Here is a 20,630-nt window from a genome sequence, read left to right as displayed (position 1 = left end):
TTTGATATAGACTAACAACGAGGTAAAGTTGTACTTTTTTGGATGGGAATCATGATTATTTCTGTTACATAGCGGGAGTAGGTGTGGCAGACCAAGTGAATGCAAATGTACGTATGCACCCACGTGTGAGAGCTTCCTTGTCTCGGCACGCAACGTCATTAAGAAAGCGCATTGCCACCGCAAAGATGCACACAGTATGACTATATATATCTTAATTTGTCGAATTAGTTGAAAACACCTTTGAAAAATGTCCCCTCCACTTCCAATAAACTACTAGGCTATTCATCAAACGTCCGTCAAAAAATAAGCAAACAACGAGTATGTTATTAATTATAAGGCCACCATAATTTAAATAACATCCATATGGTATTAGGCAGACATTCTGCTGTGTTTTGCGAGTAAATGCAAGTAGCAAATAATATATAAATGGAATACAGCTCTTTGAAAAAATCGCATGGAGGTCTGATTTGAATGACATCTAGCTGAACCAATCAGATCATGCAATTACCATTAGAATTAACTTAGCTTGGCTGTTAGCCTGGTCGGGAGCAGGCTAGCTTCCAAGTATAAATTCCCATGGTAACTTATATGTGATCTCTTCTGTGAAACCAAGTCAAGGCTATGTTCATCCAGGATAACCCAGTAAGCCTGTCTAAATCCCCTATCTTGGTTTTGTGAAATACCCCCCTGGTGTAAAAAGAGTAAAGCTCATTGGGGAGGGATTCATCACTGCTGCCAGCCACAGACACAGGTCTGAAGTCACGCACAGTGTTGACTGCTGCCATTGTCTTAATACCCTGCCAGGCCTCCCAAGATGTACACTCAAAACATGCCCTTAATTCATCAATGCTTTCCTCATTCCACTGTTTTACAGATTTAACCACTTTGTCTCTTCTCTTGACTACTATGTATTCATTCAGGGGCAAGGAGGATAGAGTTATGGTCAGCAGTTCCAAGAGGAGGAAGGGGTACAGATTTATAAGCCCCTGAAATAGAACCATAGCACTTATCAAGAACTCTGTCAAAACGTGTGGCACATGTAATATATTGCTGGCATTTTTTCAATGATTTGTCCATTGGGCAGTGGTTAAAATCTCCCAAAATAAATTTGGATGAGTCAGGTGAAATTAGCTCAAGTCTATTTACAGTGTTCTTGATGGTTTCAGATGCTGTGTTCGCATTGGCTTTGGGGTGAATATACACAAGAATAAAAAATAGTTGGGGAAATTCCCTTGGTAGATAAAAAGGACGGGCAGGAGTAGGGATGGGCATTCGATTACATTTTCTTAGTCGATCGTCGGGAGAATTAACAATCAACTATCATTTAATCATTAATATTTTTATATTAAAATGAATTATTATTTTATTTAAAATGCAATGAAAATACAAAACCACAACGTGTTCGTTATGTAGTTTGAGTCTTGAAGCAATTAAATCAATGCCACTGTGTGGCAACAATTAAACATTTTACCAATCAGGGGCAATATTTCAAGCCACTCTCAGTTACCTGCGAGTTTGTTTTGATTGCGCTCAGTTTCAACCTAGCATCAACTCGAATTTAGCATGGACATTTATTGAATCCAGCATATCGCATGCCGTCACGACATAGCCTAGGCTACTATCACCAGACTGGTGTCTCACTACAGCGACTGCTTCTCTTCTTCGTAGTAAGATTCTACCTGTTTGGTAGGCTAAATAAAATTACAGGATGCACTGCTATATTCAAGTGGTAGACTAGTTTGAGTGTGGCGGTGTTGTACTTTGCTTTGGACAAAGGCGTATGCTAAATAGCATAACCATACATGTTGTTGTAGAGCTTGCAGTGTACTAAGTCACTTTTAAAATTAAAATGGTCCCACGCCACACTTCACTGTGACCCCTTCATGATTGGCTACTACTGAAATCAAAACAGAAACTTGCAGTTACAGTAACTGCGTCAAACATTTCCCCCGACTGGTAAAATGTTTAATTGTTGCCACGCAGTGAAATTAATATCATTGTTTCAAGACTCTCACTACGCAACGCAACGTGCAACTGTTTAATCGATTACAAATATATGTTATCGACGAAATTCCTAATGATCAATCCTCGATCGTCGATTAATTATGCCCATCCCTAGCCAGGAGCTCTATATCAGGCATAGATAGACTCTCGCGAATGATGACTGTAGAGCACCAGCGGTTGTTGATATAAAGACAGACTCCGCCTCCGTGTGCCTTTCCAGTGCTGCATTTGTCTCTATCCAGCCTTAACGGAGTGTTGAAGCCTCCAATAAAAAGTGCATGGTCATCTATGCTGCTATCAAGCCACGTTTCCGTGAACGCTAAGATGGAAGCATTCCTATATTCATGCATGTAGTTTACATTTGCTTGAAGCTCGTCTATCTTATTCCTTAAGGAACGTACATTACTAAGGATGACGGAGGGTAGCGCTCGGTGTTTACTTTCTCTTTTGAGTTTAGTTCTGACACCAGCTTTCCTACCTCGTTTCCTTCGTCTTCTGTGACACAAACAATATAACAAAAAACACTATGCCAACACAGCCGGTCACCACAAGAGCAGCGCCACAACGTCGCCTAGCAACGACCAGTAGAAATGTGTGTATGCCATACATAGAGTTGGCATTTAGTAGCCTGATTACCATCGACTTTCAAAGGCTCTGCGAGACTTTAGTCTGACCAAGAGCCTGTGCTAACACGGTTTCTCCAAGCGCTGGTTGACCCACCTCCTTTAAGTGCCTCGATTTGCTACTGGTCGATGTCAGAAAGCGGTTTGCCGAGTTTAAACCAATAACAACACTCTTTCCTCTGCCTTGAACATGCCTCTACCCAAAGCCATCGATATCTTTGCCTCTACCCAGAGCCGTTGGAGCTGCTCAAAGTTGATTGGTTCTCGACCAAAGGGGGCAGTTCCGCAGATTTCGGCAACTCAGAAATCCTTCCCGATTAGCAGTTGACCAGACCAGCGACAGCAAAAGCCGAAGGTGTTACGTCACTGGGAGGGCGTGCCAGGCTAGGCATTTAGACACCCTTGAAACATCTGACCGTGAACGAGAAAGATGGTGCACGCAACATTTTTGTGTATACACAAGCTTTGTACATGAGACCCCTGGACCTTTACAGTGTCACTTCACCCCATAACTCCACCCACTTCACATTTCTGAAAAAGGCTTTCAAAATGGGCAGGACGTTCTATTTGGAGAGGAGTGCAGCACTGCTGCAGCCAATCAACCATGGTGATTTCGTGTCAATCTGGGAATGCTACAGACATGGCTTTTCACAGGTAGGCTAATCAGGTCAGCAGGTGTTGGGGCGTTTCATTCCTAATTTGTAATGACCCGGTGACGTAGTGTTGGACGAGAACTGCAGGACAACGTCAGCATTCCAATAGCATTTTGGACCAACATGCCATGGCATGTTTCAACCTGTAGAAGGCGCGGAGAGCAATATCTCCAATACAAAATCATAGGAAATGTTACTTTTGTCGAGAAACACGATTTTTGTCAATATTAACCCAGGTAATAGTGTAGGTCACCAAGAGCCTGTGCTAACACGGTTTCTCCAAGCGCTGGTTGACCCACCTCCTTTAACTCATTAACTGCCATTGACGTCTTTAAACGTCAATTTAGACACATGCGTTCACTGCCATTGACGTCTATAGACGTCAATTGCCGTTTTCAATGGGGAGGGCTCCTGGGTGGGCTTGGGAACGATCTGGCAGAGTTTCAGGCTTGTAAACAGACTGCACTAGCGATCCGAACCTCTAGATGGCAACAGTGCCATTTGGATCATTAGTATCTGCCTAGAGTGCACAAGTCATACAGAGACAACTAGCAAACACACTGAAGATCGACCACAGTGGATCTAGTTTGCACGCGATGCAGGGAATAAATATGCTTACTTCTTACATCAAGGATGGAAAACACGTGAACGGTATGATCCATTTACATTGGATATTGCGATATAGACTAACAACAACCTTGCTAGTGCTAGCTTGCTAAGTCTAGCATCCTGTTCAGAGTCTTTAGCGACCATCAGAGTCCCTAGCAACCTTGACAAGACTGACGAGATAACAGTGCAATCGTGGTTGACATACTACTGAAACGCTAACGTTAAAAAGTTGATTTTCACAAAAAGATCGTTTTCTCCATGTTTTGGTCAAAAACAGGTGTTTTTAGCAAAACTAACCCATGTTCTACTGACGATTACTAAAGAACGGAAAACGATAGAAACAAGCCGTTTTTTCCTGGTGAAAGAAGAGAGTCTAATCTTTCATTTGGTACCTTCGGTGTTTACATAGTCATAAAGCTCACCGTTCGGTGGATCTTGGAAAAACAGTCAAAATGCTGTAAAACGTCTGGCAGTATGGAGCGCTCTGCACTGAAAATCGCTGGCAGCCAATGAGTTAAGTGCCTCGATTTGCTACTGGTCGATGTCAGAAAGCGGTTTGCCGAGTTTAAACCAATAACAACACTCTTTCCTCTGTCTTGAACATGCCTCTACCCAAAGCCATCGATATCTTTGCCTCTACCCAGAGCCGTTGGAGCTGCTCAAAGTTGATTGGTTCTCGACCAAAGGGGGCAGTTCCGCAGATTTCGGCAACTCAGAAATCCTTCCCGATTAGCAGTTGACCAGACCAGCGACAGCAAAAGCCGAAGGTGTTACGTCACTGGGAGGGCGTGCCAGGCTAGGCATTTAGACACCCTTGAAACATCCGACCGTGAACGAGAAAGATGGTGCACGCAACATTTTTGTGTATACACAAGCTTTGTACATGAGACCCCTGGACCTTTACAGTGTCACTTCACCCCATAACTCCACCCACTTCACATTTCTGAAAAAGGCTTTCAAAATGGGCAGGACGTTCTATTTGGAAAGGAGTGCAGCCCTGCTGCAGCCAATCAACCATGGTGATTTCGTGTCAATCTGGGAATGCTACAGACATGGCTTTTCACAGGTAGGCTAATCAGGTCAGCAGGTGTTGGGGCGTTTCATTCCTAATTTGTAATGACCCGGTGACGTAGTGTTGGACGAGAACTGCAGGACAACGTCAGCATTCCAATAGCATTTTGGACCAACATGCCATGGCATGTTTCAACCTGTAGAAGGCGCGGAGAGCAATATCTCCAATACAAAATCATAGGAAATGTTACTTTTGTCGAGAAACACGATTTTTGTCAATATTAACCCAGGTAATAGTGTAGGTCACCACTTATGAGTAATTTCAATCAATCAACAGCTCAAAAAACATATTTTAGGGTGCAGTTACACTTTAACCTCCCCTTCACCTCTGCTGGCAGACAAATATCTGTAATTGTACCTTTAAACCCCTCTTTAACCACAGTGGCAGACCAACTGATACTGATAGAGAGAGCACCTCAGTCAATCCACCCTTATTAACCCCAAACCCCAGATTAGGGAATTTGATTCAGATAGAGAGCCCCTCAGTCGAGTTCAACCTCTCGTACATCCCAAACCCGTCAAAATGGGGCCTTTGCGTCAGATACATACACTGAAAAAGTGCCTCCTCTTTTTGTGCTGTGAGAGCCTCACAACCCTGGGTTTTAAACACACACACACACACACACACACAGGACAACCAATCTCAACTCTTCCAAGGGAGCGTGGCACCAGAGTAGACACAAAACGCAACACCCTTCATCCCCAATTACTCAGTTTGGCTGGGCGGCCAGATCTAAACTGTTGGTTGTTCCTTTTCCATTTGAGAATGATGGAGGCTACCATTCTGTTTGGCACTTTCAATGCTGCAGAACTTTTCCTGTGTCCTTTTCCAGATCTGTGTCTTAACACAATCCTGTCTTGCAGGTCTATGGACAGTTCTGTCAACCTTGTGGCTTGCTTTTCACTCTCACATACACCATCAACTCTCCTAATAATGTCCAGTGAATTCATTTAGGCATACAGTAGGTGAACTCTAAATAAGTTGTAGAAGCATCTCAAGGACCGTCTGAATGTGTAAATGGAATGCTTTACTCTTTTATTTTGCATAAATGTATAAAACACTCCTAACACCTTATTTTTGTGCAGTATTAAGAGTATTATGTGTAGATTGATGAGATAGTAATACCGGTTTCCATTTTAAGATGAGTCTGAAACATAACAAAATGCAGAAAACCTCAATGGGTCTGAAACGTTTCGGTTGCACTATATGTGACTACCTGTACAAACACTGTATGCTTTCTGTTTCTTCACAATTACTGAGTTGAACTGATAAACTGATAGTGGTGTCATGTAAGGACCCTGTTCATGTTCTTCAGCACTTGTGATGACATTTTGAGTCACAAAGGCACAGTTTAAAGCGATGCCCCCAGAGCATGGCTTTGTAGCAGCCTGGCTGCATAGCGGCTAGCAGGCCAACTCACATTACGTACTGTAGCACCAATTTGTTTTACTGTTTTTCTTAGCAACAATATAGGTGACCTCAAGCAACAGGGCACCATGTTAAAAACAGCCAGTTCTCCTTTAAGTGTAAATGTTTTCCTAGGCCAGGAACTAAGTTCAGCAACAGGTTTGGCCCACAGTATAAATGGGGTTAATGTCCCCATGTCTCCTCACTCTCTTCCGGGATTTTTCGGTACTAGTGCAGTGCCCGTGCAAACAATGTTTTCCAAGAAACGTGTTGCCCAATGACGTTGATGCAGGTAGATCATGTTAGATTGGTGATGAGAATCAGGCCCGTGCTGTTAGAGCTTTTTACTCTTTGCAAGGTAATAAAAAAGTGAACGTTACGTGACTTTAACAGCCTGCTTACCAACATGGGTGCATGTGTGTCGGACTCAGCATGTTTATCCAACATGAACAATCTTGAAACGGTCCGTTGTTTACGTGAGACATCGTAATGTCCATGAACACGGAGTTTGTCAGCGAAATGGGCTTTTTTGTTTCTATGCTGGAGTAAGTGAGAGTGAGGGGGAGTGGCTAGTGCAGAGAGTGGTAGAATTGTGGGATTGCGGCAGAGTTGTATTTTGTTTAATTTAACGATATATTTGTCATTTTTTGTCCGAACATGACCAAACTTTGCACTGCACTCACGCATGTCATTAGCAATACATGTGTCAAATTTTAGGTCAGTTGGATGAGTGGTTTGAGAGTTATGCGTGGAACACACAGACAGACAGACAGACAGAGTGACACACAGACAGACGTTCCTTGCATTAATAGATAGATGCAATCACTAAATAAACGTTTAACATAGAAACAAAGAAAGTTGAACAACGAATATTGATCCTAGGCAGTCACAACACATTAGCAACCACTTAAATTACCCTAGCAACATTTGTTTTCATTCACTACATACTGAAAGGTTTTTATAGGCTTACCTCTTCCCGTATTCGCTTGACAGTCTCTCCTTTCTGTGGAGAAAAATGAAATACATCTTATACAATATTTGAACAACTTTATCCTTTCGGGTTCAGCCCTATGTTCCCACATTTCTAAGATTGTTTTTTTTTTTTTTTTTAACTGAAAATTGTGAAAATTAGTCCCTATGTTCCCACTATGTTCCCACAGCCCTATGTTATCTCATGATGTTTCTAGTTTCAAAGATGGGGTTAGGGGTGTAAGTGACTAGCAAGAAATGGGGATAAAATCTTAGACAAATTGATGATAAAGCCCTTGGAAATGGAACATAGGGCTGTGGGAACATAGAGCTGTGGGAACAAAGGGCTGTGGGAACATAGGCATGCTCCCTACTTCTCCATTTGATAACATTGTTTTAGTGTCATAGTTTCATCTGAAGCATTTGTTTCCTCTTCCAAAAATGAAACACATCCGATAGGTTACATAAACATAATGTAGAAAGCATGCTTTCTATGAGTTTATAATATGTATTCATAGGCTACCCATGAGTCATGGCTCTGTGCCACTCACCATGTTCAGGCCTCTAACTAAAATAGGCTATGAGACATTTCATTTTCCATCTTTAAGTAAAATGTGATGGCTAACTGTAAAGCTGATGATGCACGTGGCAATTTTGTCGGCAACAGACAACCAGGTGAGAGGTGAGACGCAGGGGGGCAACAAACAACTTGCAACTTGCTTGCGTTAACTTTGTTTGCAAAATGCTAGATCTCATTCAATCTCAATAGAGCAATGGTAGCTAAGAGTTTACTGAAACAATACAATGTCTTCTCAACAACCTCAGCACATAAAAATACATGTTAAGAGTCATTGCATGAGAAAACCAGGCAGAGGTGGGAAGATGGGGGTCGGCCAAATCGGCTCATACTTTGTATATGTGCTAAGTATGTGGAACTATGAACAGCCATATACTTAAAACCCTCCAGCTGTTTTTTGTTATGGAGTTCTGGGACCCCTCTCAGAGACCCTCAAAAATCCAACAATTCATGGCTGAAAATGACTGAAATTGCCATTTCTACCCTGATTATCCTGATAAAGATATGAACATAAGCTTTATATTTCCATAGAGCCTAGGTAGCATAGTTTTAAAGACCAAAAGGTGCACCGAGGGGTTATCTACACCACTGAAAGCAGAATTTTCCTCCCTCTAAATTTCGGTCATTTTTAAGAAGCATTATCTCGTATTCGCAGTGGCTTTGGTTGATGGTTTTACTGTTGCTGGAGAAAGGAACATCTACTGATTCAAAAACAATTGTCGTCTAATTGGGCCACACATAATGTGTGCTGTGCCAGGAGGGTCTTTAGCAGGATTTGTCGTGTTTTGGCCTATGATAAACCATATTCAGATCGCCATCACATGGCCATACCATGGCATTACATCACAAACAGATGTAATGCCAGATGTTTGCGATGTAATGGCATGGTATGGCCACTCGGTGGCGATCTGAATAGTCTAGTTTCAAATGTATGACAACCCAGAACAACATTGCATGCAGAGGTCTGCTAGCCTCGCGAGCCACCCACGTACTTCCGGCCAAGGATTGCCTCCACTACGAGTCTGGCCGTGCTCCTCTGTGGAGCATTCTGCTCGGTAGAATTGTAACAGAACGCCCCCCCTCCAGAAAGCAGCCAATAAACGAAGAGACGGGTTGGTGGGGGCGAAAGGGGGAGGGCGCTCGTGACGATGACGTTAAACGCCTGCGCTATGTTGTTATGAGTAACTATCGCCGATTGGGTGAGAGCTGTCCAATCAATTCAAACCAGAACTGGGCGTTACTTCCCGCTTCCTGCAAGCGCTTCAGAGCAAAGAAATTCCAGACCATAATACGAAATGAAATGGTAGTATTATGGGATGGTGAGGACCAGGCTAGAGGTCTGCACTCTTTGAGTGCTTTTCTAGTTAATTAAAGCTTTCTTTAACAATTTGTCATACAGTGACACAAAAATTTACCATAAATTACCCTATAGTGAGATATTATTGCCTGGTTTATTATACTCCAAAACCCGAAAAAACCCCACAAAGACCCTCCTGACACGGCGCACATTATGTGTGGCCCAATTAGACGACAATTGTTTTTGAATCAGAAGATGTTCCTCTGTCCAGCAACAATAAAACCATCCACCAAAGCCACTGCGAATGTGAGATAATGCCTCCTAAAAATGACCAATTTTAGAGGGATGAAAATTCTGCTTTCAGTGGTGCAGATAACTAGCCTGACTCTCGCCAGACCCTTGTTGTTCCGCCATGCTCCACCAGAGGCGTTTCGCTGAGCTCCACACAAGGGTCTGGACGCGAGGGCAATCCAAACCCCTGTGCCAGTGCTCAAAAAATGAGCAGCCAATCAGGAGCGCCGAAGCGAGTGTTTGATTCAAATAACAATGGCGGCACGCAGCGAGGAGTCTTGTGCTGGCATTGATTCTGCTATTTCAACCGTTTTGTCGAATCTATGGAGTATTCATTCTTTCAGAGAATAGTTTTGAAGACATTTATTGGTGGCAAGGATGTTTTTACTCTTCTTCCGACCGGGTTTGGCAAGAACTTGAAGAAGCCTAGCACGTCATTCAAGATAACAGGCAAGTGGTTTATCAAATCACATGCGAGGATGTTTTACAAGGACCCGCCTTCAGAAATACATCTCCTATCGAGAAGTCCCAGATCCTTGTGTGAAGCAGACAGCGAACTACAGGATCTGGCGAAAGTCAGGTTAGCAGATAACCCCCTAATGCACCTTTTGGTCTTTAAAACTATTCTACCTAAGCTCTATGGAAACATAAAGCTCATGTTCATATCTTTATCAGGATAATCAGGGTAGAAATGGCAATTTCAGTCATTTTCAGCCATGAATTGTTGGATTTTTGAGGTTCTCTGAGAGGGGCCCCAGAACTCCACAACAAAAAAGAGTTAGAGGGTTTTAAGTATATGGCTGTTCATAGTTCCACATACTTATCACATATACAAAGTATGAGCCGATTTGACCGACCCCCATCTTCCTACCTCCTGTTGGTTTTGCCTGGTTTTCTCGTGCAATGACTCTTAAGCCTACCTTACACTGACAAGATTTGGGAAAGATTCTTGAAAGACTGTCTTTTGAGTGAAGTCTGAATGAGGGGCATTAGTTAAAAGACTACAATCTTTCAAGAATCTTTCCCAAATCTTGTCAGTGTAAGGTACAGTAGGCTTTAGTTGTTTTTATTAAGGATTTGATGAGGTAGAGTAAAATAGCCAGTTTAGGTTCCAGCATAAACACTTAGCGGAGTAAAAAGAAGCCTCTCTTTTTCCTCACTTCACTGTCCTGACACTACCATCTTTGTTGAAATGTTCAGAGGCTCACAGATGGTCATGTGATTCGTCGCTAGCACTTCCATTGGATGATCTCAAAACGTTGCCCAAGAAATTATGTTGCCCAACCTCAATGTTTAAGCGTCACTCAAAAACATTTCCCAAAAAAGTAGAAAAATGTCAATATTACACTGAGTAAATTGAAACTAGTTTTATAAAGCACATCTGTTGCAGACAATAATGTACTGTTGATAATGTGTGTGTGTGTGTGTGTGTGTGTGTGTGTGTGTGTGTGTGTGTGTGCGCGTGTGCGCGTGTGCGCATGTGTGTGTGTGTGTGTGTGTGTAGTAATATTTTGAGTCTGAAGAGTCATTCCTCGTCCATTACTCTAGCTTATGGTCATACTCATAACATATCTAAAACAATTTAAAACCGGATTTATCCTTTAATCTATGTGGAAATAGATAAAAGAAATGAACAATAACATTACAATGAAACAATGATATTCTTAAAAAGAAAATTGATATACTCACCTTCCCTATGATGCTTCCAACCTCCTGTGAAAGGTAAACAAGACAAATGTCACAATGCTGAAAACTTGATCTAAAGTGAAAAGCACAGGTCACAAAATGTAAGCTAGCCCTTAGCAATGAGTCCCAGGCAACACATGGTTTGCTTGGATGGTGCCCTTCAGGCTTTTATTCAGTCATTTGAACATTGTTGGGGTAAGTGTTGCTTTTTTCAAGCTGTGTTTTTCTATTGTAACCCCTTGTCAGTCAATAGTGAATGTAAATAAGTGTAAGACTTTGTTTTGTCATTTCTTGAGAGCTCAAATGCCAGAGGGGTATTTCACAAAACCTAGATAAGGGATTAAACCGGGATTTTTTGGTTATCCTGGATGAATTTACCCTTGACTTGGTTTCACAAAAGAGATGCTACATAAGTTGCCATGGGAATTTATTCTCTGAAGCTAGCCTGGTACCGACCAGGCTAACAGCCAAGCTAAGTTAATTCTAATGGTAATTACAGGATCTAATTGGTTCAGCTAGATGTCATTCAAATCAGACCTCCATGCGATTTTTTTAAGAGCTGTATTCCATTTATATACTATTTGCCATCTACATTTACTCACAAAACACAACAGAATGTCTGCCCAATACTATATGGATATCATTTAAATTATGGTGGCCTTAATCATTAACATACTCGTTGTTTGCTTCTTTTTTTGACAGATGTTTGTATTGCTAGAAAAGGCAGTTGGCTAACTTCCATCGCAATATTTAGCATTAAAACTGTCATTCTTGGATTTGGAAGGGTAGTTTGAATGTTTAATCGCAAATATGGGCGGAAAGTTTCGTGCTTGGATAGTAGTCATTGTTATGCTGTTCATGGATATTTTGCGGTTGTCAACATTTTAATTGCAGTAGTTTGACTAGATTGAAACTCCATGTTCATACCTGAACACTTATAGAGCATTTCAGGGGTTTGAACCCTAGTCGCTAGAGCTGTGATCCTTAACGCTACAGTACCCTCCAGAATTATTGGCACCCTTGGTAAAAGTTGACTAAAAATAGGTCTAAAAAATAATCTTTAGGTGATTTATTGTACTCCCACAATGAAAACAATAAGGAAAAATACACCCTGCAAGGGAAGCAAATTTATTCTGAGAAAAAGGAAAATCTCATAAAGAAATAAATGTTTTTAATAAAAACAGGTCACTCACAATTATTGGCACCCCTACTTGTAATACCTTCTTAAACCTCCCTTTGTCAACAAAACAGCATGTAATATTCTTCTCTGACACCCCATAAAGATTGAGAATACAAAGTAAGGGATTTAAGACCATTCATCTTTACAAAACCTCCCCAGATCGTCCAGATTGCTAGGTCCACACTTGTGCATTCTTCTTGTTGACTCATCCCACTGTTTTTCTATGGAGTTTAGATCAGGGGACTGCTATGGCAATGTCTGAAGCTTGATTTTGTGTTCAGTAAACCATATTTGTTTTGATCTGTGCATTTGTTTTGGTTCATTGACCTGATGAATGATCCAATCATGACCAACTTTTAGGGCCTTGGCAGAGATTGTTTGATTTCCTTCGAAAATGTTCAGGTTTTTCTTGGTGTTCATGATGCCATGCACCTTAATTAGGTTCCCAAGGCCTTTGGGAATTAAAACAGCCCCACAATAGCACAGCCCCTCCACCATAATTCTGATTAGGCATGGGGTTCTTTTTAGTATAGTCATTCTTCTATGTACGCCAAAGACACCTTAAGTGTTTTTAGCAAAAGAGCATAATTTTATTTTCATCTGACAATGGACCACACTCCCAGACATGTCATGGTACCATTCAGTAACTCCTGCCATTTACATTGTTCATTAAATGACTCTACTGGCTTTAACCTGACATGCTGTCTAAATAATCTATTAGCAGTGAGGTCACTTTTGAAGATTTTTGGGGGGAACTTGGTGACCCCAAGATGATAGCTTTGTCTGTAACTCTCAACAGTGGTTCTTATGGATTTTTTTGCCTATCATACCATCCTCCATACTGTGCGTGGGAGCAAACTAGCCATGGGTCTTTGTCCAAGCATGTTTGCCACATTTCCAGATGATTAGAACCTTTTAGTCATCATTTTAACTGGAAATATAGGCATTTTCAACTAAATACCTAGTTTCCATAGACATTCTCTTACTTACAAATGTCAACACAATTTCTTTTTATTTCAATTTAGTGTATTCTCTTGTCTCTCCAATGTTGAAAAATGACTAGAGGATTTAGCCTCTGAGGGACTTCATTTTCATACCATAGTGAAAAAGAATGTCATGAACTACTTCTGAAAGTTCACAGACACTCACAGATTTACTTTAAAACGTTGCATTTACATAGGAAAATGCTCCTGTTAAATGTTGTATATAATATGTTTCAGGGGTGCCAATAATTGTGAGCAAGCTGTTTTTGTTAAAAATATTTATTTCTTTATGAGATTTTCCTTTTTCTCAGAATAAATTTGCTTGCCTTGCAGGGTATATTTTTCCTCATTGTTTTCATTGTGGGAGTACAATAAATCACTTAAAGATTATTTTTTATACCTATTTTTAGTCAACTTTTACCAAGGGTGCCAATAATTCTGGAGGGTACTGCTATCTTTACTCTACCTACCTTACTTACTAAGGAAATTGATATTGCCTCATAGCAGTAGAAAGCTGCATTTATTGCAGCAGTTTGTCAAAACCAACTGAACACAGGCAAATTCCAACGCAGAAAACACTATGCTATTGTGATGATTTAATAAAGTTTCTCAGACTTAAGTGCAATTTGTTTTTTCTTTACTTAAAGAGTAGCCTACACAAGGCCATAGTCCAAAAAGCAAGGTGAACAATCCAAAAACGTAATCCAAAACGTAAATCCAAAAACGTAGTTAACTGGTCAATTTTTCAAAGGTTTATATTATAGTTTCTTCAAACAAACAATACCTCACATTGAGGCAACAGATAATGAGTTCTTTTATAGAGCAAACACCAGTTACAAATTACAAGTCACAGGTGTCAATAGGCGCGTTCAAGTTCAACTTCAAATGACCTCTTGCAGCAACGAGAGCTGCCGGTGACAGCAGGGGAGGGGATACAAACGCTGCTATGAAGTTGTACACTCTCTACTTCCCGTAGTCTAGACTTGACCATGTGACGAAACATGAGGCACGGACCCGCATGGACCCTTACGGATATGAAGAGGCATCTAAACACCTGCACATACGTCAGGGATGTAAAAGCCAATTAGGGCAAAGTCCTGACGTCATGAAGGCAGGGTCTAGGCTTCGCAGCGCTCCGCAGTACCTAGAGGGCTGCTGAGCAGCCGCCTTGCCACGCCTTGCTCCTGCGATAAGTTGAGGCCATGTGATACCGACTGCCAAGTCGAAAACACACCCATCTAGACCATCGTGGACATCTTGAACGCGTCTAATACTCCGGGGAAGCTGCGCCAGATTGGAGTGTCAGGCCTTACAGCTATATTCAAACATAATACCCTAGTTCTAATTAATGTATTTAATTTTCAGTCATATCATGCCATACATGTATGTGTTCATTCTGTCTCTCCTATGTTTATGTTGTAAGCTTCTTTTAGCTGGGTTGAGGTCATTTTTGCTGACCATCAGATCTCACTGTGTTGTCTTCAATGCTTCGGATCATTTTGCAATTTGGAAGAAGCTTCAGAGGCTTCACAAGGCTTCATTTGCCCATCACTAGGTGAAGGGGAGTGAGGAACGGGTGATGCGTTGGGTGGTTCTCTCCATCCTCTGCAATGCTTTACGGTTGTTGGCAGAGCAGTTGCCATACCAAACTGTGAAACAGTTGGTGAGGATGCTCTTGATGGTGCAGCGGTAAGTTCACCAGGATCTGAGGACACAAGTGGACCTTCTCTAGTCTCATCAGGAAGAAGAGATGCTGGTGAGCCTTCTTACAGTTTTTCTCAAATGCTAAAACACAAAAGCCAATCCTCTAAACCAAATGGCCAGTTGTCTAAACACATTTACTAAATCTAGCCTCAATTTTTCAATACCATAAACACATTTCACATGAAGACACAATTCACAAAACACAGTCCTCCGTTCTCATAAATCTAAGCACATTTTTCCTTGCGAAAACACATGTTGCACAACATATTCTCAAATGAAAGCTCATGTGATGCAAAATGCTTGCCACAGTCAGCAATAACTGAACACAATGAACACACCTGGCATCATTCATTACAAACAACGACTCAAAAATGAAGACACTTGTTGCTAATGCGCACAGTGACTATGGTGTGTGTGTGTGTGTGTGTGTGTGTGTGTGTGTGTGTGTGTGTGTGTGTGTGTGTGTGTGTGTGTGTGTGTGTGTGTGTGTGTGTGTGTGTGTGTGTGGTGTGAATGAAGAACTTCACACCCTGATCACGTTTTCTGTTGTGTACTGTTGTGTGCAATAGATTCTGTTTTTGCATTGAGTTGTGCTACAGTAGTGTACTTGGAGAATTTTCTGTACTCTTCATATGAAACTCACAACTCTAAATGAAGAGCTCTTCTCCAAAACGCTATAAATCCATTTTATAGACATTACTGTACTGTAACAAATCATGTTACTGTATTTACAGTAATTGTGTGTTTCAGGTAATAAAAATGCAGTTGTTTTGTTTTTATTGAGTAAAGACAAATTACTGTAACTAAACATAACCCAATACAGTTTCACTGAGATTACTTGAAAAACTAAATTTTAAAAATATATTTATGAAAATTCATTAGTAAAATGGTGGATATAGCGTTTTGGAAAAGAACTCTTCAAATGCCTAATCCTCTGCAGCGATCTAAGAAGATCCGTTACTCTAAAGTTTTTTAAAAATATGCATTGGCAGTTATGAAACAAAGAACCTTCTCACAAATTGAGCATTGTGTTTTCAATTGTTTTGCTGTAGTGTGTAATGATGTGTATAGTGTTAACATTTTTGAAAGCTTCGAGCTGCTCTTTTGGTGTGAAAGTTTGAGTTTTGAAGTGAGAAGGTGTGGTTGTGCTTATGTAGCTTTAGAAAATGGTATTGTGTTTGGCCATTGGGGAACATGGAGGAAACGTTTGTGAAATGTGTTTTAGCATTTGAGAAAAACTGTATTATTGAGTTTTGTGTGTTGAATTAAAGCAGCTCCTGCCAGCACGTCATCCAGCATAGCTGGCCTATGACTGTGGCTCTGACACAGTCCACTCGGGGTCAAACACTTCACAGAGGTTGTGAAGAACCCAACAGGCCAGGACCTTGACCTTGACCTTGACCTTGACCTATATCTTTCACTGTTTCCAAATTGCAGTCATTGCACTTTTAAAAGGACTTCTTGTTCTCTTTCCTAACTTATGCTTGTCTGTCCAGCACCCAGTTTTTATTGCTTTTTGGATGTGCGTGTGGTATTCTTTTGCATACTTTAATAAGGACAGTTTTATTGTAATTTCAGCCATATTCAACAGCAGTAGGCCTATTCAGTGAAACAAAAACGTCACCATGGGCTCAAATAGTGCCACATTTAGATGGCACAGACAATAAGCCTAAGCATAAGAGCTTGAGGTGGGGAGTTTGCAAACTTGAAGAAGACTGCGGTTTTGAAACAGGATTTTTTTTGTAAGCCCACACCCCATCCCCATAACAATGCACAGGTAAAGGTTAAACGTTTGAAAAGCTATGGAAATAAAAGGTTGAAAAATTACTTCAGTTGTAAAACAATTTGTAAATACTTGTAGACTATTATACACAGATTATACCCAAAACAACACTGTATGACTGTTACTCTGTCCGGGTCACTGCCCGTATCTGTAGCCTACTGTAAAAATGGTGGGTGTCACGCATGGTGTCACGCTTGTAGTAGGATCAACATTTAGCATGACGATTTTATTATTGAAGAGAAGGAAAGTTCTTTGTAATGCAAATGGGATGCGAGGTTTATCCATAGACAGTAAAAGGGTTTATCTGGAATATCAGGATAACGTTACAGTAGCCTAAAGAAAGTTGACACCTGGCAACAGTTTGGGATCTACTGTAGCCTACTTAACAGGAAAGATCATAGGGGCAGATTCGCATGGATAATAACGCTCTTCTGTGAAGTTAGCATGTATTACAAGCAGCTTTGATACAAAAAATGGATATTGAGAAGGCTGTCCAGAGAGGAACAGTTCCTGTCGACGGATGAAAGAGGTCAGTTTATGTGTGTAACGTTACTAACGTTAGCTGCAACAACTTGCCCTTGAGTTCCCCACCCCTGAATTGCCTATAGATTAAAACTAGGTCAATTATTTTACAATGAGAAACAAACACCGCTATACCACTCGTAAAATAATATATTGACGTTGGTAATTTCTGGTGAGCCACTAGACTGCAAGCTAGCAGACGCCATACGCCGTCTCCTTATCCTCAAATCATTGCCTCGTCTTGGATTTGACGAGATGTGCTATATGTTGAAGCAACAAAATAATTATGAGAGGTATCTCATTTGGCTCCATTTTTATTTTTAGCTATTGTGATGTTTTCTTTATTTGTAATTGTAAAGCCAGATTTTCACATTTCTTTGAGACAGATTTGACCTGAATGCCTTTTGTTGCTAATTTACATCTATGCGATACTTGATAGCTCGCTATTGTTTTAGCTGGCTGTGGCCGACACCCCACCAAGCAGCCATCACCACTTCCTCCATCTATATAGTGAAAGTCAAATTGACAACTTCTGAAATACTTGTAAATTGTATGTTGCGAATATAATACATCCATGTTTGAAGAGTTTGGTTCCAAAACGCTATATCCACCATTTCAATGAATTTTCATAAATATTTTTTTTACATTTTGTTTTGCAAGTACTTACAGTGGAACTGTATTGGTTTATATTTAGTTGATTTATCTTTACTCAATCAAAAAAAAAAAAAATGCATTTTTATTGATATTACCTAAAATACACAATTAAATAACATTACTTTTTAATGTTTTCAAAAATGGATATATAGCGTTTTGGAATCAAACTCTTCGTTTGGTCTTCAATTAATAATTAATACTAATGTATACATAGTTGTAAAATAATGACTACAGGTGATTGACACACCCACACCACACCCACTCTCAGGTAAAGAAGTCCTGCTTAGTCGGGGGTGGTGGAATGAATGAAAAGGGAAGCTCTCCGATTCATTCATTCTCTTCTTCTTTGCTCTGCTCTTGGCAAGAGGTCACGCTGACCTCTCGGCCTCTCTCTCTCTCTCCCCCATTCCTTCTCTCTCTCTCTTTTCTCTTTGTTTCTTTATGGTTTGTAAATTTCATTATTTGATGCATTGTCTTATCTGGTGTATTTAACATTGTAACTTGGTAACTTGTTAAGGTTTAAGTTCAAGTTTACTGCTTGTTATGAGGTTAAGTTTACTTTCTCCTTTGTTTCTTTGCTTAAGGATACTTACTGATTACTTTACTCTTACATTCAAAGGCTCAATGCCTAATAAATGGCTAATTTTCCTTGCACAGTTTGCATATCTCTAAAGTCTAGTGTGCCATTCCATACTCTGCCATAGTTAACAATATTACAATATTCTTGTACCTCTAAGAAAACTTCTCAGATATCTTAATTACAGTCCAATTCAACCTCATTGAAGCGCCGGACATAGACAGAACACGTATATAAGTGGGAATATATGATTGCATATTTTTCTAGCTTACATAATCTTTTTGGAATGTTGTTCATGTTTCTATGGATCCAAGTTTGACAGCTGGCTACATGGCTAGGGTGACCAGACGTCCCGGTTTTCCTGGGACAGTCCCGATTTTGAGTGGCGTGTCCCGAGTCCCGACAAAAGCCGTCAGGACGCTAATATGTCCCGGTTTTCACCAACCACTGTTGAAGTGTGGTTTTAATATAGCCCGATCACTACCTAAACCCATGTAGAAACTAGTATAGCATAAAGCGTCCGACGTATGATTTGTGTGTGTGTGTGTGTGTGTGTGTGTGTGTGTGTGTGTGTGTGTGTGTGATCGTGTGCCAGTCAATCGCAGTCTGCACAATCTTTGAAGTCAACGTTACATTGTTTCATTGCCTCGTTTTAATGGCTAGCAGGTTACGCTACGACAATGCTGAAGAGAAAGTCATCATTCTCAATAACCTATTAGTCCGTGAGCCAGAGGGGTTGGTCGTTATCAAAAAGGGGGCAAACCATGCCTTTACTGAAAGCCTGGAATCTCAGCTTTTTAATGATGTATAATGGCCATCTGACAAGAGTAGCTATTTAGAGTTATCACACATAATGTAAACTAAGGTTGAGAAAATAATATGGCTGAGTTTCGTTTTCAAAAAATGTTTTCATGCATAGGCTAGATAACAGGTTAGGAATGTATAGGAGTCAGACAGTGCAGGCCCCTGACTGAAAGTGCACAGAATTTGTGCGTTTACACAGCAATATTTATATATAAATATTTATATATAAATATTCCCCGAACCCCCAATTGTATTTGGGCTTAAGGACGGCTACGAAAAAAAGTTTCACCTGTCGCATGTTGACATTACATTTGATCACGCACAAAGTGTCCCGGTTTTAGTTCAGAGAAATCTGGTCACCCTATACATGGCCCACCCCAGAGCCACCCCAGTATAAACACACCGAGAACTCTAGCCCTGGTGCTTGTGCCCTGGGCTTAAGTTCCTGGGCCAATGGCCCGTAGTATAAACGGGGCTAATGATGATGGGGAACCAATTAGCCTACGACTCCAAAAGTGACAAAAATAACTCTAACATCTTCCTATTTACTTGTGACTTGTATAGTTACAACATGTACAAATACCAATGAAAGATGCAGCAAACCAGTCTACCATCTTTGTCAAGAGTCCATAAATGTAAATATATCTGTGTCAAACTCAATCATCCGTGTCCAAGCAACATTGAAATGTGCCAGTTGCAGCACATTTGAAATGAAATTTGATATGAAATTTTACTAAATTTGGCATGCACCCAGAGACAATGGCCGCGTTTCCCAGATTCGTTAAGAAGCTCATTAGTGCTAAGAACTTCTTAGGAGCGTTCTAAGAACGTTCAAAGAACGCTCCTAAGAAGTTCTTAGCACTTAAGAGCTTCTTAACGAATTTGGGAAACGCGGCCATTGGTAGTGATGCAAATTTTCCATTTGCATTTCCAGAAAAATGTGAAAATCGAATTGCCATTATAAACCTAGTTGGGCTACAAACACACTGTGGCTTTTTTTAAATTATTATTTTGTATTTTGGGTTTTTTTTGTATGCCTTTAGTGACAGAGACAGTGGAGAGTGACAGGAAGCGAATGGGAGAGAGAGTAGGGGTGGGATCCGGAAAGGACCACAGGGCGGGAATCGAACACCAGTCGCCGCCGGTGCCCCAGCCAGTTGCGCCACAGCTCATTATGTTTTGTACTGATGCACCAGTGCCCTAGAAAGCGTTCCCCCCCCAAATCACCGCTTAAA

General features: G+C 40.8%; 1 protein-coding gene across 1 annotated transcript in view; it reads right to left on the bottom strand.

The window, feature by feature from the left end:
* The window catches only part of pcbp4 (poly(rC) binding protein 4), a 129,476-nt gene that overhangs the window by 69,475 nt on the left and 39,371 nt on the right, over window positions 1–20,630 (bottom strand). The window contains exons 3-4 of the mRNA XM_062544837.1: window positions 11,192–11,215; window positions 7,339–7,371 (exon numbers count right to left, since the gene is read on the bottom strand). Coding sequence (XP_062400821.1) covers window positions 7,339–7,371; window positions 11,192–11,215 — 57 coding nt within the window. The remainder of the gene's footprint in view (window positions 1–7,338; window positions 7,372–11,191; window positions 11,216–20,630) is intronic.

Source organism: Sardina pilchardus, chromosome 9 (assembly GCF_963854185.1).
Source record: "Sardina pilchardus chromosome 9, fSarPil1.1, whole genome shotgun sequence".
NCBI classification, from domain to species: Eukaryota; Metazoa; Chordata; class Actinopteri; order Clupeiformes; family Clupeidae; genus Sardina; species Sardina pilchardus.
The sequence above is the reverse complement of the archived record's forward strand: the minus strand, read 5'-3'. Positions and strand labels throughout refer to the sequence as shown.